This window comes from Squalius cephalus (assembly GCF_949319135.1).
Source record: "Squalius cephalus genome assembly, chromosome: 3".
Taxonomy (NCBI): domain Eukaryota; kingdom Metazoa; phylum Chordata; class Actinopteri; order Cypriniformes; family Leuciscidae; genus Squalius; species Squalius cephalus.
The window spans coordinates 28837289-28854268 of record NC_137124.1 but is presented as its reverse complement, the minus strand read 5'-3'; the positions used below and the strand labels follow the sequence as shown (position 1 = coordinate 28854268).

General features: G+C 37.6%; 1 protein-coding gene across 1 annotated transcript in view; it reads left to right on the top strand.

The window, feature by feature from the left end:
* The first annotated feature begins 7050 nt into the window (after positions 1 to 7050).
* The window catches only part of prkdc (protein kinase, DNA-activated, catalytic subunit), a 36602-nt gene continuing 26672 nt past the window's right edge, over positions 7051 to 16980 (top strand). The window contains exons 1-21 of the mRNA XM_079867011.1: positions 7051 to 7345; positions 8092 to 8168; positions 8263 to 8367; positions 8521 to 8595; positions 8904 to 9012; positions 9192 to 9304; positions 9392 to 9491; positions 9577 to 9632; positions 9781 to 9811; positions 9898 to 10055; positions 10193 to 10339; positions 10545 to 10709; positions 12705 to 12873; positions 12961 to 13010; positions 13123 to 13257; positions 13452 to 13601; positions 13939 to 14051; positions 14151 to 14310; positions 14393 to 14485; positions 14647 to 14766; positions 14903 to 15062. Of these exons, the coding sequence (XP_079723137.1) occupies positions 7183 to 7345; positions 8092 to 8168; positions 8263 to 8367; positions 8521 to 8595; positions 8904 to 9012; positions 9192 to 9304; positions 9392 to 9491; positions 9577 to 9632; positions 9781 to 9811; positions 9898 to 10055; positions 10193 to 10339; positions 10545 to 10709; positions 12705 to 12873; positions 12961 to 13010; positions 13123 to 13257; positions 13452 to 13601; positions 13939 to 14051; positions 14151 to 14310; positions 14393 to 14485; positions 14647 to 14766; positions 14903 to 15062 (2449 nt within the window). The 5' untranslated portion in view covers positions 7051 to 7182. The remainder of the gene's footprint in view (positions 7346 to 8091; positions 8169 to 8262; positions 8368 to 8520; positions 8596 to 8903; positions 9013 to 9191; positions 9305 to 9391; positions 9492 to 9576; positions 9633 to 9780; positions 9812 to 9897; positions 10056 to 10192; positions 10340 to 10544; positions 10710 to 12704; positions 12874 to 12960; positions 13011 to 13122; positions 13258 to 13451; positions 13602 to 13938; positions 14052 to 14150; positions 14311 to 14392; positions 14486 to 14646; positions 14767 to 14902; positions 15063 to 16980) is intronic.

Here is a 16980-nt window from a genome sequence, read left to right as displayed (position 1 = left end):
CCAGGTTGCTGAGGTCGCACAGGTTGTTTACGCATTTAATTCATAGCATGAGAAATATATGTTATTCCTTCAACATTTAAGTCGTAGCCACAAGAAAAATATAGCCTATCGTTCCCTCAACATAGGATCTTATGGCGACAACTTTACATCGTGTTCCCACAAGTTAACATGTCGTGGCCACGACAAAACTAAGTGAACTGAACATGTTCCTTCCCGGTCATCGTATAATAAAATTATCTGTGGGGTATTTTGAGCTGAATCTTCACAGACACATTCTGGGGACACCTGAGACTTATATTACATTTTTGCAAAAAGGAGCATCCCTTAGAATCATGACATTTACAGTTTTGATAGGCTACTCTTATCTACACACAATTTGCAGTAATTTGTTGGAGGGGATACATCATAGATATCATATAATAAAGGCTAGATATCTCGTGCACGCTGCTGGCCAATGGAGGTCGACGTCCGCACGTGGCGGCCATCTTGCCACAGGCAGCTCGCTCACTCGTAACATTGTGTTTTAATCTTAATGCTGCATGTACTTTTTAAATAACCATAACTTGCTCAATTTTCTACCGATTTTCAAATGGTTTGGTTTGTTATAAACGTCAGAGATGTAGTTATGACACTGCATACATATGAATAATTATGTTCAACATGTTCAAGCATTCGGAATTACAGCCTTGTAATAACGTTTGTAAGAAACCAAACCGTTTGTAAATCCGTCAATATTTCAGCGAGATAAGAGTATTTGTGTTCGTGCTGATCACTCACCTTACATCAGGTACCACAGAGCCCGCCAGAAAGCCTGCCTGTGACAAGATGGCCGCCGGTGATGCCGTTCGAGACTCCGCCGTATAAGACATCTATGGGATACATCACAAGACCTGAAATAATGCAGGTAATACTAATTTACAATAATAAATAACTATATATGTTGGCAAAAGTTTCTTATCTAACAAATAAGATCCAACATTTTACAAATAAATATTCAGAGGTAAAAAAAATTAATCACGAAAACTACACAAGATTCAGTAAACATATTCATTCTTCTTTTCTGTGGAGCAAGATGAAACGATGCATTGCTGAATAGTGACTACTGAATGAAGTTGACACTTCCTGTCACTCATGGAAAATATTTTCAATTATGTGTGACATAAGCTCAATTGCTCAGTATGAGATGAGACGAGCTTTTTGAGACAATAAACTTAAATACATGATTGGATTACAAAGGTAAAACAGCAGAATGTAAAAGCAGTGTTTCAAGTGAAAATAAAAATATGAGTCAGAATTTCCTTTTATCCAATATCCTATTTCATGCACTTCTCAAAACAGAATGTGTGTGTGTGTGTGTGTGTGTGTGTGTGTGTGTGTGTGTGTGTGTGTGTGTGTGTGTGTTTGAAAATACATAGTTTACCTTCTATTGAATTAACTGTCTGATTGTTTCAACAAAACTAAATGTCTTACCAAAGTTTTTCAATCATTCATTTGCAACATATTTGTTATCAGACACGTGCACATTTTGTCATCTCTTGCAACTGCACATGGCTTTCTAACAAGAGATCAATATAAATATTGCTGTAACTTCCTCAAGAAGAAGTGGCTACTGCTGTACATCTGGTGTTCAGGCTCAACAAAAATGCAAAAATCAACCCTTCATTTGACTGTAGGCCATTTTTTTTCTCATTTTCATCTTTATACAAGGAGCCTTGTCAAAGAAGCAGAGAATCCACCATGGGTGAGATGACAACTTGCAAATCAACTTGCAAAATCTACTCTTGAAGTCCATCTATTTACTTGGTTGAAATAAAATGAATGAGAGCATTATAACGGGCATTATAACATTCCTTGAATAATGATTAAAAGATCAGTAAATCTGTTTTCTTCAGTTTTTATCAGTTTGCAAAAGTCAAACAAAACATGATATAAAAAAGTTTATGAAAATAAACTTGTGCATTATTGAATATGTTTATGATTAAATCATTTTTTTTCTTGCTATCTTTTTTCCTCATAATTTTGGGTCCACATCTTTGGCATTAGATGTACCGAATTCAGTGATGGATTATGATGAGGTGACGTCTCTACTGTGTCCAGCCATTTCAGTTAATGTCATAGACTACCCTTAGATAATTATCTCATAAGGATGTTTTTATGTTTGGAGTACTTCTGGTAAATGTGTTATCCAGGCTAGTGTGTTGTGGGTTTAAAAGCAGGAACACAGCTTTTGATTTCTCTGCTTTATAATAGCTGTCAGGCAACCTGAATCTGTCTGGATCCAGTGATGACCGCTGGAGGAGACATTCATCACAGGACCTGAGCAACTAATGAAGGCTATTTAAATCTCTCTCTCTCACTTGATATCATCTAACAAATACGTTTAGGTAAAATAAATTAATCTTCTTTTTTTCTGAAGTTATTTGCAAAGAGGAGCCAAGACAGTTAAACCTTGTGAACATGATTGTCACACTGCCTGTCTGTAGGCTATTAAACATGTTTGGTTTTACATTGCAATAAATGTTGGGCATAGGCTACAGTTGAATTTTGTAGAATTAAGTAATGACCGTAACTAATAGCAATTGAAATGTTAGATGCAAAACAACTTCAAGCAATTTTAGATTAAACGATATTGAGTGTCTCATTTCTCGACTTCAAATTCAGAGTGTCACTGGAAAAATAAAATTGAGGGACAAGGGTATTTTTGTAAGCGTGTTTTCCCCTCTCTTATGTCTTCTCTCATGGATCAACATCTGCAGATTACTGGAGGATTCGAGAAATAATGAAAGAGCTATGAATTACGCCGTTAGGCCTACCCAGATTTGACACTTATTCAGCACCAAATAACATCGACTTCAACACAATTTTATTCACAGACATTTAAAAAAATTAATAAACAATTATCTGACTTAAAAGTAGGATATCAGTACATTTATCTCTTACCATGCTTCTTTTGATCCGTAAACAAAAACTTCTCGATTAACATCACGTTCTCTTCAGTGGTGTCATACCTTGAATGAATCCACCTCTTAATACGCTTTTAATAGCGCACAGACTCTTTAGTTGTGAATTACTGTTTTATTTTGCACCGGCAGTTATATGGTTAATGCGGTGAGTTCAGAGAAGGCCGAGAGGAGAGAAAACGAGCGAGTGCTAGGCTGTATATATACACACACATATATATACACACATATATATATTGTGTGTGTGTGTGTGTGTGTGTGTGTGTGTGTGTGTGTGTGTGTGTGTGTGTGTGAATATGGTTTTGTACATTTCTTCATGTTTTCTAAAAAAGCGTTGTTCGTAACGTTACACGTTTTTTAAATTTATTTTTATAGTAGTTAGCCAAGCCTGTCTTGGATGAATAGCGGTTGTGACATCATGTAAAGTTAAGCTTCCACTCACCTCGCTCGCTCACATGAACATGATTCATTTTCATAAACTGCCACAGTTTAAGATCAGATCAACCTCTCACTGGCTGAGCTGTCCATTAAAGGGGCTTTATGGAGTTTTCAGCGGCCTCTAGCGGTGAAGTTTCAGATTGCAACCAATAATTTTTCCAGCGAGTGCTCGTGCTCGAACTCATGAACGAGCACTGTCTGCCGAAAATTGATTGCATTATTTATTGCAATATGTAGACTGGCTTCAATCATTTTGTTGTAAGTAGAATACTGCATTTTATGGGTTGTTTTCAACATTTAAAGGCATTTTAACAGGTAAAAAGGGCTGGATTGGTTGGTACACAGCAGGTAAAATAATGCAGAGTCATAAGGATAATTGCAAAAGAGGACATGTCTTCATTTTATATATAGCTCAGCAGTAAGTCATGTTATTAGGCTACAGTCCGTTTCCAAATACAAACACGTATTTCCATCGGCAACAACAGGCTTCTATTACTTCCTAATCATGTAAATGTCAGCTATAAACTGCAAACACTTATTTGGCCACAATTGTTATTATTATGTTAAAAGAAACGTTAAAGTATCACACAGACATACCTTTGCTATTACCATACAATAACACAATACAGTGTTATTATTAGACATGTCATAAGTTGCATATGTCATAAGTTGCAGTGTCGTCGCTGTTGAGTGCAAAGTCAGTAGACGAGGCGAGAGGCTCGGGAGCGCGCATGCAGGTCACGTCACTGGATTTCGCGGTAAATCCGACCCGGCACCTTCACATAAAAATAAGAATACTTGCTTTCAGAGGTAATTGGAAAACCCGCAAAGTGGATCATTTTAATGTGAGATTACAACCCCTTCACACACAGGCAATAAAAAAAGGATTCATTTTAGAAAAAAATACATAGAGCACCTTTAACTAAAGAAGGTTACCCAAGCCACTGGAAACTGCATGATGAACTGAACCCACAAACAGCAGCCACGTTCGTTTTTCTTTTTAAATGAACAGTATTTGTCTGATTAATGCAATACACAGAGTAGTGAAAAGCCTTATAACCTGCTTTATATGAAGAATGGCCTTATATGAATTCACAAACCACTGCCAGGGTCATTGCTGTTGATTTACTTTCAATCAGGTGAGGTCCACCAGTTGGGTGTCCAAAACCATTGTGGACGTTATTGAGTGCACTTATTCAATCCCACTACTGGAACTGTGTTCTAGAAATAAATTTTATATTGATATAACTGTCAGAAATAGGGGTACAGTAGGAGTCCATTTCTGTCCCCCAAGGTAGGCTACAATCTACACTAACGTGCCCCATAGGTCTTATTATTGGACCTCAAGGTCTATACCTTTTTGAGGGTCAAAAAGCATTAAAAGGTACATAGCCTATGTACCGTTTCTTTTAAAGGTTAAGGTAGCCTACAATATTGAGGGTACAGCCCCAGTGACAAGCCATTGTACCCCTAAAGGTACAATTATGTACTTTATTTTCTGAGAGTGTAGGCAGGCATAGCCTATTCAGAGGCATATGGTAATGTAAGTATTACATACAACAATGCAACAATAATAAAACAATGCACTGACATTTACTTTAATTACTTTTTATAGGCTACTTAAGTACTTTTAAAAACGAGTAGGCTACTTCTGTACTTTTAACTTAAGTAAAAATCGGTCTTTACAACTTTTACTTGTAACTGAGTAATACTTGACCAGTATTTGTACTTTCACTCAAGTAAGGAAGTTGTCCACCTCTGTTGCTTTCACTATACCTAATTTAACCTTAGCTTAATAGCCTATTTTAGCTGTAAAGTTGGATTTATCTGATAATTATAACTCGTTTTGATCTCATTTCAAAATAAATCTTGTATTAAAAAAATTACAGAGCTATAGGTCATTACAACGTCTGCAACGTTTTAATTAAGGTTATTTTACATGCTAAAAAATAACCATTAGGGAACATTCTGTATAAGCTATTTTTATAGCTAGTTATTCAAAAAATAAACACACTGCAACGTTCTGGGAACGTTATTTTATGGTTGCAAAATAATAACCAAAAAATAACCAGTTAATAACAAGTTAATTTTTATGTAATTTGAAAATAACCACCATGCAACGTGTTGGGAACGTTATTTTATGGTTGAAAAAATAAAAATAAAACACTCCAACCAACGTTATCAAAAAATAAAATAAAAATAATAATAACCAAATGAGAACCAAATACTAACGTTAGGGGAACGTTGTTGCTTGGTATGCACCGTAAAACCAACTCCATGCCTGTCTTCGTCAGATCTTTCCATACATCCTGGAAAATTGGATATTGTCTTTGTATCTACTGTCCATATATTCATTTGTAATATATCAGATTTTTTTAATACCCAGACTGAAAATAAATAAATAAAATAAAAGAAAAAATAATAAACAAAACTTGTGAATGATTATAAGGTTATTGGGGAAAAAGCAAAACCTCATTCTGATTTATTTTGTTGCTTGCCAGACCGAGATAGGTCTCTATTGGCCTACTCCAAGACTCTACTCCTATTGGCCAGACCACCACTCGAGGTATCAAACAGCGACATCCAGCGGGTGATAGAAGTTATTGTTCCGATTACATAGATCATATATATTATAGTGCCATCCAGATTTATACTGATGGCTCAAAAGATCCTGATTCTGGTACTACATCTGCAGCAGTATTTATACCTCAATTTAAAGTCAACATTTTGAAAAGAACATCAGATCACATTTCAGTATTTACATCAGAATTAATAGCAATTATATTAGCATTACAGTGGGTCGAAGAAGTTCAGCCAATCAGATCAGTTATATGCACAGACTCTTTATCTGCAATTGAAAGTCTAGCAAGTGGTATTTCTACAGCTAGACAGGACTTAATTTATGAAATATTACAAAGTCTTTTTAGAATCAGACAATTGGGAATCATTATTCATTTTCTTTGGATACCAGCTCATATGGGGGTGGCAGGAAATGAAGAGGTGGATAGTTTAGCCAAACAGGCCATTAAATTTCAAGAAGTTGATATTAAAATTGCATTGAGTAAGACTGAGATAAAAAGTATAATAGCAAAGGAAATTAGGAAGAAATGGCAGAAGGAGTGGGACAGTGGAAATAAGGGTCGACATTTATACAAAATTCAAGGAACAGTTGGTTTTGAAAGAAGAAACTTTGGAAATAGGAGGAAGGATGTTATAATTTCAAGAATGCGCATTGGCCATTGTCTACTAAATCAAAGTATGGTCAGGATTGGGAAACACCAGACTGGGTATTGTGACAAATGTAGTTCCGAAAATATGGAAACAGTAGAACATGTATTATTAAAATGTGAGGCTTATGCAAGAGAAAGATTTAAATTATTTCAAGCTTTAAGAGAAATGGAAATTGAAGTTTTTTCTATCAAAGCATTATTAGGTAATGGCCCAAAGCAATTTAAAATATATGAAGAAGTATTTAATTTTTTAAAAGACACTCATTTAAATAACAGGATTTAGGTCACTACTACCATAACGTTATCCACACTCCAATCCAGTAGGTGGCGGGAATGCACCATTTAAGTTTGGTTTGCCAACCGCCATTAAACCTGAGAAGAAGAAGAAGAAGAAGAAGTTATTGTTCCTCCAGAGTGACGCTCTGCTCAAGCAGGAAGTGAACGTGTTCGCATGTGTTTGTGTTGTCCTGTTTTGCCGCCCTGAAGCGAACTCACATTATTTGCATGAGCTGTCAACGTTTAATCATTTCTGATGTAAACAACAGAGACAAATTATGTCTTCCGATACTTCTACTGTCGGAGGGATTCAGGGTTATCTCCTAAAGCTTCATTCATTACTTGGAGACACAGAGAACAGGAATGCTGCTATAGTCTGCCATGACATTATTGGAGACTTGGGGCAGGAATGCATGATAACTAAAAATCACAATGAACTGGGTAAGAACTTTTTCATGCAAAAAGCATTGCGTTGTGTTTCTACAAAATGCAAAAACAAAACGTTTTTATTCATTACTTTTATGCCTATATTTGATACTTATACAGAATCAGATTACAGTGGCACATGCAGCAGACTGACAGAGATTTGTAAATAGTAATGTTATCCAAGTTAATTAAGGATGAATAGCTGCATGCACATTAACTCCTATCCTATTGTTCAACAAAATAATGTATGCATATAAACGCACTATTAATAGATAGACAAAAATAAACAACTGTAACACACATAATAAAAAATTAAAAAAAACACAAGTTTATTCCCATATATAGAAGAATATGTGTGTATTTGTTCAGGCAAGGGATGAGAAAGATATCTGCAATGAAAGATTTAGTCCGCCAACAAGCTCAAGTAGAGTTGGCTACCAACAAGTACAGTCATTGGTAACTCTGAACATAGGTGATAGCTTGTTCAGTCTTATGGCAGAAAACACAAGTGAACTTCCATAATGCTCCCTTTTGCACCAAGGAAGGACCATCCTATGGCTGAGGGTGCTCTGCATGCCAATGAACATTTCATGTAGAGGGTGATATATGTATTGTCCATGATAGTCATCAGTTTGTTTATCATTCTCTTTTCAACTGCCACCTCAGGTGGTTCAAGGCAAACCCAGAGGACCAAGCCTGCCTTTTTAATGATCCTGATGACGATTAATCTTGAAATATGTTCTAATGCTTTTCACTTTCAGTTTTACAGACATCTTTGCTTTTTGCAAAGGAAGAGGGATTGCTTAGCTTTCTCCGAAAGTCTCTCTCTAATGAAACGGTGAGAGGTGTTTATGGGCAAATTCTAACAATTATACATGTATTATTTAATTATAACATTATTACAAAGATATTGATCATACGTTTGTCCACAGCTCCGTGATACAAGAGTGGAGATTCTCAATTTCTTAGGGGCATTTCTACAGAGAATGTCAGTCACTGTCCGAGGATGGGAGAAGAACTATGCCGTCGACCTAAAGGTACCTTCAGCAGTCGGCAAATTTCTTTCTGGTTTGGCATCACATTTTAATGTGTATATTTAAGGTTGACTAATTATATATGTCACCTTTGGTACCACAAATTTGCTGTGTTTTGGCACATCTGAGTATTTTTTCCTCTCTCTGCATGGATAGGACATTTGTATGGTTGTCTACACAAAGGACAAAGCTGCAAAGTGCAGAAGCCCTGCTTTAGATCTCCTAATCAAAGTGAGTTCTATATACACACTGTTGACCTAGTGTATGCTGATACCTACCCAGACATGGCAACTTGCACTTACTGTAAGTAAGAAACTCACTTGATTTATTTAAAAACTCACTTGAGACTGGTAGCCAACTGACTTGACATCTGCAAGGAGAACAATTTCCTTTGAATATCACAATACAAAGTAACGTTTAGCTTATTCTCACTTTTTAATTCTTACTTGGAGTCAGAGAATTGTGAACATGTCTGTGCTAATGACATATTTTGATATTCACAGACAAACCATGGTAACACATTTCAAAAATCTCTCTAGATACTGTATCTCACGAAAGACTCCAGCATCACCCAGGATCTCAAAGTTGGGGATATGTTCAACAAGTTTTATGGAGAGTTATGTCAGAAGAATAAGATACCTGATACAGGCAAGTGAAGAAATCATAAAACCATTAGGCTTATTGTGTCTGTTTAAATTTGGTTATGTAGCAAAACTATGTTGGCATTGCCACCAATCTTCAGATGACTGATTATGATTGCGTGTCAGAATACAAACAAACACGTTACCACATATGCATTATTGAAACCTCAAATTGACTACCAACAGTGCTGGGTTGCATTTATGAACTTCTTGGAGTGCTGGGTGAAGTGCACCCCAGTGAGATGGTCAACAACTCTGAAAAACTCTACAAGGCCTACCTGGGTGAACTGAAAGGACAGGTAAAGGCGTCCCTTCCGCATATGGATATGTGCTCTTACTGTATGTGCATGTATAAAATTGCCAAATGCTAAATCAATGGTTTTCAGATGACATCTACTACAAAGGAGCCCAAACTTCCTGTTGTTGCTGGCTGCCTGAAAGGAATCACCGCTCTGATGGTGAACTTCACCAAATCAATGGAAGAAGGTGGGTGTGTGTTTGTGTAAATTTACCGTCCTACACTGGTCTTAACTTAATTAAATGAATATGCTCACTGTTTTGCTTTAAACAGACCCGGTTACGTCAAAAGAAATCTTTGAATATGCGCTAAAGGCGATTTGTCCACAGGTAGGATTAATTAAGAGTGTTAACTTGGCAATAAAATTTAAAGCTGAATTGTTATTTTACCCTTTTGTATAGTACATGTGCAGCTCAGTCACATTTTCCATTAAGAGCTCCCAATAAATGCACTTCTTCCTTTCTTATGTCTCTATAGACTGATATGAAACGATATGCAGTCATCTTTGGTAAGTGGAATTAGATATCAACATGTATTTTCATACCATACTGCCAATGTTGAACTCATTCCTTGTCTTTTTTTTACTCTTGACAGCCGGTCTCAAACTGTTTGCTAAGCACTCAAGCCAGTTCGGCAACTGTCTCATGGATCATTACATGTCTATCTTTGATGTCATGTCCAAACTTTGTGGACATATAAATGGAGAGCTGAAAAAGAGTAGTTACACAGCACTAGAGTCTTTCCTAAAACAGGTATTTTCTATTTATTGATTATTAAATGTATAAATAGTTTCATATTATTATTATTATTTTTTATTTGTGTTGAGAGATGTTCAACTTGGTTATGGTGACCACGATCTTTTCAAACTCTTCCTCTCATTGCTGTAAAGGTGGCTACTCTTGTGGCAGAGAACATTGAGTTGCACAAAAGCAAGCTGAAGTTCTTCATGCAGAAGTTCTGTGCTATCATCAGGACCATGGAATCCACTAATAAAGAACTGTCCATTGCTATCAGAGGATATGGCCTGTTTGCTGCGGTTGGTATCTGGACATTTTATTAGAATAAAAAGAATAGTCTATACTGTAATTAAAGTCTCATAGCAAGTCCACTTTTTTAATATCAGCAAAATATATCTGTTCTATTTGATCTAATTATTTTTCATTTGCACTAATGTAATTGTTTCTATTTCAGGCTAAATGGATGAGATTTTCTGACTGTGTTTTGTATTTGTTTGCCTTTAGCCGTGTAAGGTGGTGTGTCCTCGGGATGTAGATCTGATGTATACAGAGCTCATTCAGCGGTGCAAGCAGATGTACCTGACTGAGTCTGACCGGGAGGATGACAATGTCTACCAGCTGCCAAGCTTCCTCGACTCCATAGCTAGTGTTCTGATACACCTTGACCGGGTAAGATACATCTCCTTTACTATGAGCTGTGAATCACATTGTAGGTGATCTTATCTAGCTTTTGGTTTGTCTAATCCATCAAACAAGTTGGTTAATTGGCATTTTAAATCAATATTCAGTATTTTTAGGTAATTTAGGTAAGTATTTTTAGTCCCCTCCTCTGCTCAGAGTGGCTACTTCATCAATTTAGGATAACAAAATTACTTTAAAGTGTCTCATGTCATCGAGTCAGATGAACATATGTATATTTTCTAGATTATTTTAAGTCGTAAAGTGAGCAGGATATAATAAAATGTAACAATGGCTGCGACATCCATATATTATGGTATTAAGTGGGGCAGTGGGTGCCTGAGCCCTCCCCTGCTCTACAGCACCCCACAATTTTCCAATGTAAATCAGTGGTAAAAAATGGAACTGCAGCACTCTCTAATTTTGAGCCATTGGGGGAGATTTCACACTGCCCCACTTATTTTCATGTTACCTTACGTAAACCAAGACGATTTCAATCAGATCAGTAAATAGTTGGCATGTCTGTTCTTCCTGGAGTAGCATATCAAATTATGAAAATATAAATTAAGTTAAAACGTGCTCATGGGAATAGCCTTTATATAGTTCTGTTGTGTTTGCTTTATGTTTTTTCTGTCCTCACCAATATTCTGTAATATTCTAAAACAACATTCGGAGGCAATGAATTGTATATTAAAGGGATAGTTCATCCAAAAATGAAAATTAGCCCATGATTTACTCACCCTGATGCCATCCTAGGTGTATATGACATATGATGTCTGGCGAAAGCTAGTTATTTTAGATTATAAAGTTATAAATATAAATCTAAATAAAAAATATTTTTCTTACAAAAACCCATGGCTTCACTTCAGAAGGCCTTTATTACCCCCCCGGAGCCGTGTGGAGTATTTTTATCATGAATAGATGCACTTTTTTGGGCTTCAGATTTTCTATAGCCATTCACTCCCATTATAAAGCTTGGAAGAGCCAGGACATTTTTTAAAGCTGCCGTCGGCAACATTTTTTTGATCAAATTCAGTGAAATTGACACTATAATCCGACAGAACAACATAAATAAGGTGGTTTTAGAAAAAAACCCGAGCTTCTAACTCCACCTGGAGCGTGTTATTTGTTTTGCAAAAATCCACCGCTCCCGTCTCATCGGGTCCAATCAGTGCAGGGGGGTGTGAGATCTGACTGTCAATCACAGTTCGTGCACTGCACACGCCACAGATCCCCTCTCCCTCGCGCAGACGCGCACATTACAATATCACATGCACACGACACGCCTGAAGTTCGCCTGAAGATTGTACGAAGCGTGATGGCGGAGAGAAAATCTACTAACAAGCTTCCAATTCCTCGGTTATTGCTTTCTATGGATAAATTAGACAGGGCAGCCTACCTCCGAGTCCATGGTGTTGATCGATGCTGAAGAGACGGACGCGTTCACAGAAAATCAGGTACACACCTATTTTTTACAGTCTATGGTACACACGCACTGACGATGGGCGGGTGCTCGTTGGTAGTGGGGGAGGGGCATGAGAGTTGTAAACATTCAAAATTTTGGCTGTCCACTCAATCTGCCAGACTTGCCGACTGCAGCTTTAATATAACTCCGATTGTATTAGTCTGAAAGAAGAATGGCATATACACCTAGGATGGCTTCAGGGTGAGTAAATCATGGGCTAATTAAAATTTTTAATTGAAATTTTGGTTGAACTATCCCTTTAAGGCAATTCTAAGATGGTGTGTGGTGTGCCTGTCGATTAGAGTGCCACCATCAGGCTGAATAATGCAAGGACACCAGACCTCTGCCATAAGTTTACTGCGTGTTCAGCGATTACAATATAAAGCTTCAAAATGTTTATAATAAACTAGCTCGAAGACCCAGAATCTGCTCTGCATAAATTTACTGTCAGGAGCCGCTACTGTTTGTTACCTTTAACCTTACCTAACAGATTCTATTGTAATTTCTATAACTGGTTACAGATCCCTGAAGTGTACACTCCCGTGCTAGAGCGCCTCCTTGTGGTTCAGATGGACAGCTTCCCTCAGTACAGCCAGAGAATGCAGTATGCCACCTGCCGCTCCATCATCAAGGTGTTTGTTGCCATGGCAGTTCGAGGTCCTGTCCTGTGGAGTTTCACTAGTTCTGTGGGTAAGGATGAGATGGAGGTTAACTTGCCTGATCTGATTCTAGGTTAGTTTTTACCAGCACTCACACTCTTCATTTCTTCAACAACAGTTCACCAAGGCCTGATCAGAGTGTGCTCTAAGCCAGTTCTTCAGTCAGAAGTAAGTGTTTTTGCTAAATGTGCTTTTAGCTTTTTTTGCTTTTTTTTGTTTAAATTATTATAATTATCATGAAATCTAAATGTCTAAGTGGTATATATTTATTCACCGTCAGGAAGGGAGCATTCATTCCGGTGGTTCTCAAGCTGAGGAGGATTCCACCGTGGTGCGCTCTGGGAAATGGAAAGTTCCTTCCTCTAAGGACTACCTTGACCTCTTTAAAGGGCTTCTGGACTGTGAAAACTTTAAAGTAAGAAAATAGATGTTTATTTGATGAACACAGGTTTAATTTAATTATCTAGTTAAAGTAATGGTTTAATTTGTTAGTATTTTAATGATGTATTATTGGGTTTGAATGTGACCATGTAATCATAAAAGCTGTTGAATCTAGATTAAATCAGATTAATCTAATGTCTGAACTGATCTAATTTGCTGTGATTGTAGGACACAGGATTCATGGATGGAGCTCCAGCTGCCAAGAACTACAGCCTGAGAGACATAAACCGACACTTATACGATGCACTGGTGCAGTCGGTCATGAAGATTGTGGAGAAACTTGATCTTTCAGTGCAGAAAGTCAATGCAGCAGATGAGGTAATGTTGCAGTGCTGCACCTTGAATGGATAGTAAAAATGTGGGTAGTTAAAGAAACGGAGCAGAAATAAAAAACATCATTTATTTTCAATAATTTATGTACAGGAATTCCAAATGGATGATTTAAATGATCATAAACCTGGAAAAACCGTGGCAATAATTTACGGTCCCCCGATTCTTCCTCACTAAATGCTGCTCACAGTATTTCTGAAGACTGTAGAGGAAATTTTTGTGTGTGTACTAAAGTAGTACATATAAGAAATAAACTTGAAACACAAATGTTAGATGTTAACAAATGTTATGGCCAGTTTTGTAAAGTATTTCTTCTTTTTCTCAGGCCCAGAGTGAAGCAAGTGCTGGATTTATGCCTTCATCTGACCCCACAGCAAACCTGATACCCAACAAACCCAAAGACTTTATTGCCTTTATCAACTTGGTTGACTTTTGCAGGTGCCAAAACTATTTTTTTTTCTATTGGTAATGCCAGAAATCAATCAAACAAACAAACAACAACTCTTATTTGCGCCCTTATTGTTACCTTCTCTATAGTGACTTATTGCCTTCAAGAAATCCTGAGTATTTTGCCCAGTGGATGTACCCCCTGTGTCACGAGCTCATTCTGCAATCAATACGTTTCCCTCTGGTCAGCGGCTTTTATAAGCTCCTCTCCCTCTCTATGAGCATTGCCAAGAAAATTCACTATTTTCAGGTAATACACACTCTCCATCACATTAGCTCCTCAATTTAATGTGTTGATAAACCTTGACAAAACCAGTATCTTTTGCTTATAGGACCTAAAACAAGGGCCTAAAAGTGTTGGTGGTGGTGGCGGCTCCACCATGGAGAGTGCCTGTTTTTCGCTCCTTGCAAAGTTTGGAAAGGAGGTGACCTTTTGACCCTTTTCGTCACTTTATTTCTGTGATAGATGCTTGAACATTGCAGTCAGCTTTATGTTTCATTCATCAAAGTATTTTGTTTCTGGTCATACTGTTGTGTATGATGAATGTGATGATTTGAAGGGCGAAAGTTTTTGTTATTTCCTCAGGTTTGTGTACGTATGAAACAATATAAAGACGAGCTACTGGCTGCCTGTCTGATGTTCACCCTCTCTCTTCATCCTGACATGGTGGCTCTGGATATCAAGGCATATATACCAGCTCTGCAGGTTAGGAAAGGGAAGCAAATGGGCAATTTTGTGACTATCAACATTCTATTTTTTCATTTACAGTAAATGGCAATCACATTCTTGAAGCATGATATATGTATGGAATGATCGTCTGTTTTCGTTGTTTTGTTTGAAGGCTGCTCTGCGTCTGGGTTTGAGTCATGCTCCTCTAGCCACAGCAGCGCTGGATGCTCTGGAGTCCTGGTCTTCTCTGATCCCTTCTGCCATCATGCAGTCGCACTACGCAGACATACTGCCACATTTAGATGGCTACCTCAAAACAACCAGTAACTCTGGTCAGTTATTTGTAACCTCATCATATTTATCTTAAATACTGTACTGTCAAAGAAATGGTCACTGGTAACTATTCTTTCTTGGATATCTAAGGGTCAGTGATTATTATCAAATTCCTTTATTAGCTGATTGTTAGGGCCCGAGCACCGATGGTGTGAGGACCCTCTTGGAATTGCTCTGTTTATTATTATTATTATTATTATTCTTCTCCGCATTTAATTGCATTTTTGAGGGCCTAAACATGCTCGAAAACTCACAAAACTTTGCACACGCGTCAGAACTGGCGAAAATTTACATCTGATATAGGTTTCAGAATAGGACGGGGCAAAATGGCTCGATAGCGCCACCTATAAAAGTTCAACGGAGTGCGCCTCCCGCAACGTTCCACGTACGTGCACGAAATTCGGTACATACATGTATTGACCTAATACCTACAAAAAAGTCTCTTGGAGCATAGCCCTAAACACAACAGGAAGTCAGCCATTTTCAACTTCCTCTCAGATTTTTGTGCAGTTTTTGCCATTTTCAGGCCTCGTACTTTAACGAACTCCTCCTACAGTTTTAATCTGATCATCTTCAAATTTGGTGAGTGTAATCTTAAGGCCTTTGCGACGTTAAATTAAGATCTTGAGTTTTCGTCGAAGGGCGGGTCCTCGGCGGCCTGACAAATTTCGATGTTTCGCCATGAAACAGGAAGTTGCTGTAACTCAGGCATGGAATGTCCAATCTGCCCCAAACTTCACACGTTTGATAAGAGTTCTGTCCTGAACACATGACCATGCTCATATTCAGTTATAGTCATAGCGCCACCTGCTGGCAACAGGAAGTGACATGTTTAACACTGTTATGGACTCCTAATAACATATAAAAAAGTGCCAGCAAGTGCTAAACATGCTAACAACATACTAGAAGCATGCTAAAACATGCTAGCAAACTCTTAGCTAAGTGCTAAAGCATGCTATTATTGCAATTAAAGAGGAATTTGCTGTAACTCAGGCATGGAATGTCCGATCTGCCCCAAACTTCACACTTTTGATAAGCGTTCTGTCCTGAACACATCTACATGAGAATATTCAGTTATAGTAATAGCGCCACCTACTGGTAACAGGAAGTGTCATGTTTAACACGTTGATGCCATTCTAGCAACATGTTAAAAATGCCATTGACTTCTAAACATGCTAGAAACATGTTAAAACATGCTAGCAATACTTAGCTAAGTGCTAAAGCATGCTAATTCAATGAAACAGGATGTTGTTGTTACTCAAGAAGGCAATGTCCAAACTGCGCCAAACTTCACACTTTTAATAAACGTTCTGTCCTGAACACATGACCATGCTCATATTCAGTTACAGTCATAGTGCCACCTGCTGGCAACAGGAAGTGACATGTTAAACACTGTTGTGGACATATAAAAACATATAAAAAAAGTGCCAGCAAGTGCTAAACATGCTAACAACATACTAGAAACATGCTAAAACAAGCTAGCAAACACTTAGCTAAGTGCTAAAGCATGCTATTGCTGCAATTAAATAGGAATTTGCTGTAACACAGGCATGGAATGTCCAATCTGCCCCAAACTTCACACGTTTGATAAGAATCATGGCCTGAACACATGTCTATGCTCAGATTCAGTTATAGTAATAGCGCCACCTACTGGCAACAGGAAGTGACATGTTTAACACGTTGATGCCGTTCTAGCAACATGTTAAAAATGCCATTGAGTTCGAAACATGCTAGAAACATATTAAAACATGCTAGCAATACTTAGCTAAGTGCTAAAGCATGCTAATTCAATGAAACAGGACTTTGTTGTTACTCAAGAAGGCAATGTACAATCTACCCCAAACTTCACACGTTTGATAAGAGTTATCTCTTGAACACATGTCCATGCTCATATTTAGTTATAGTCATAGCGCCACC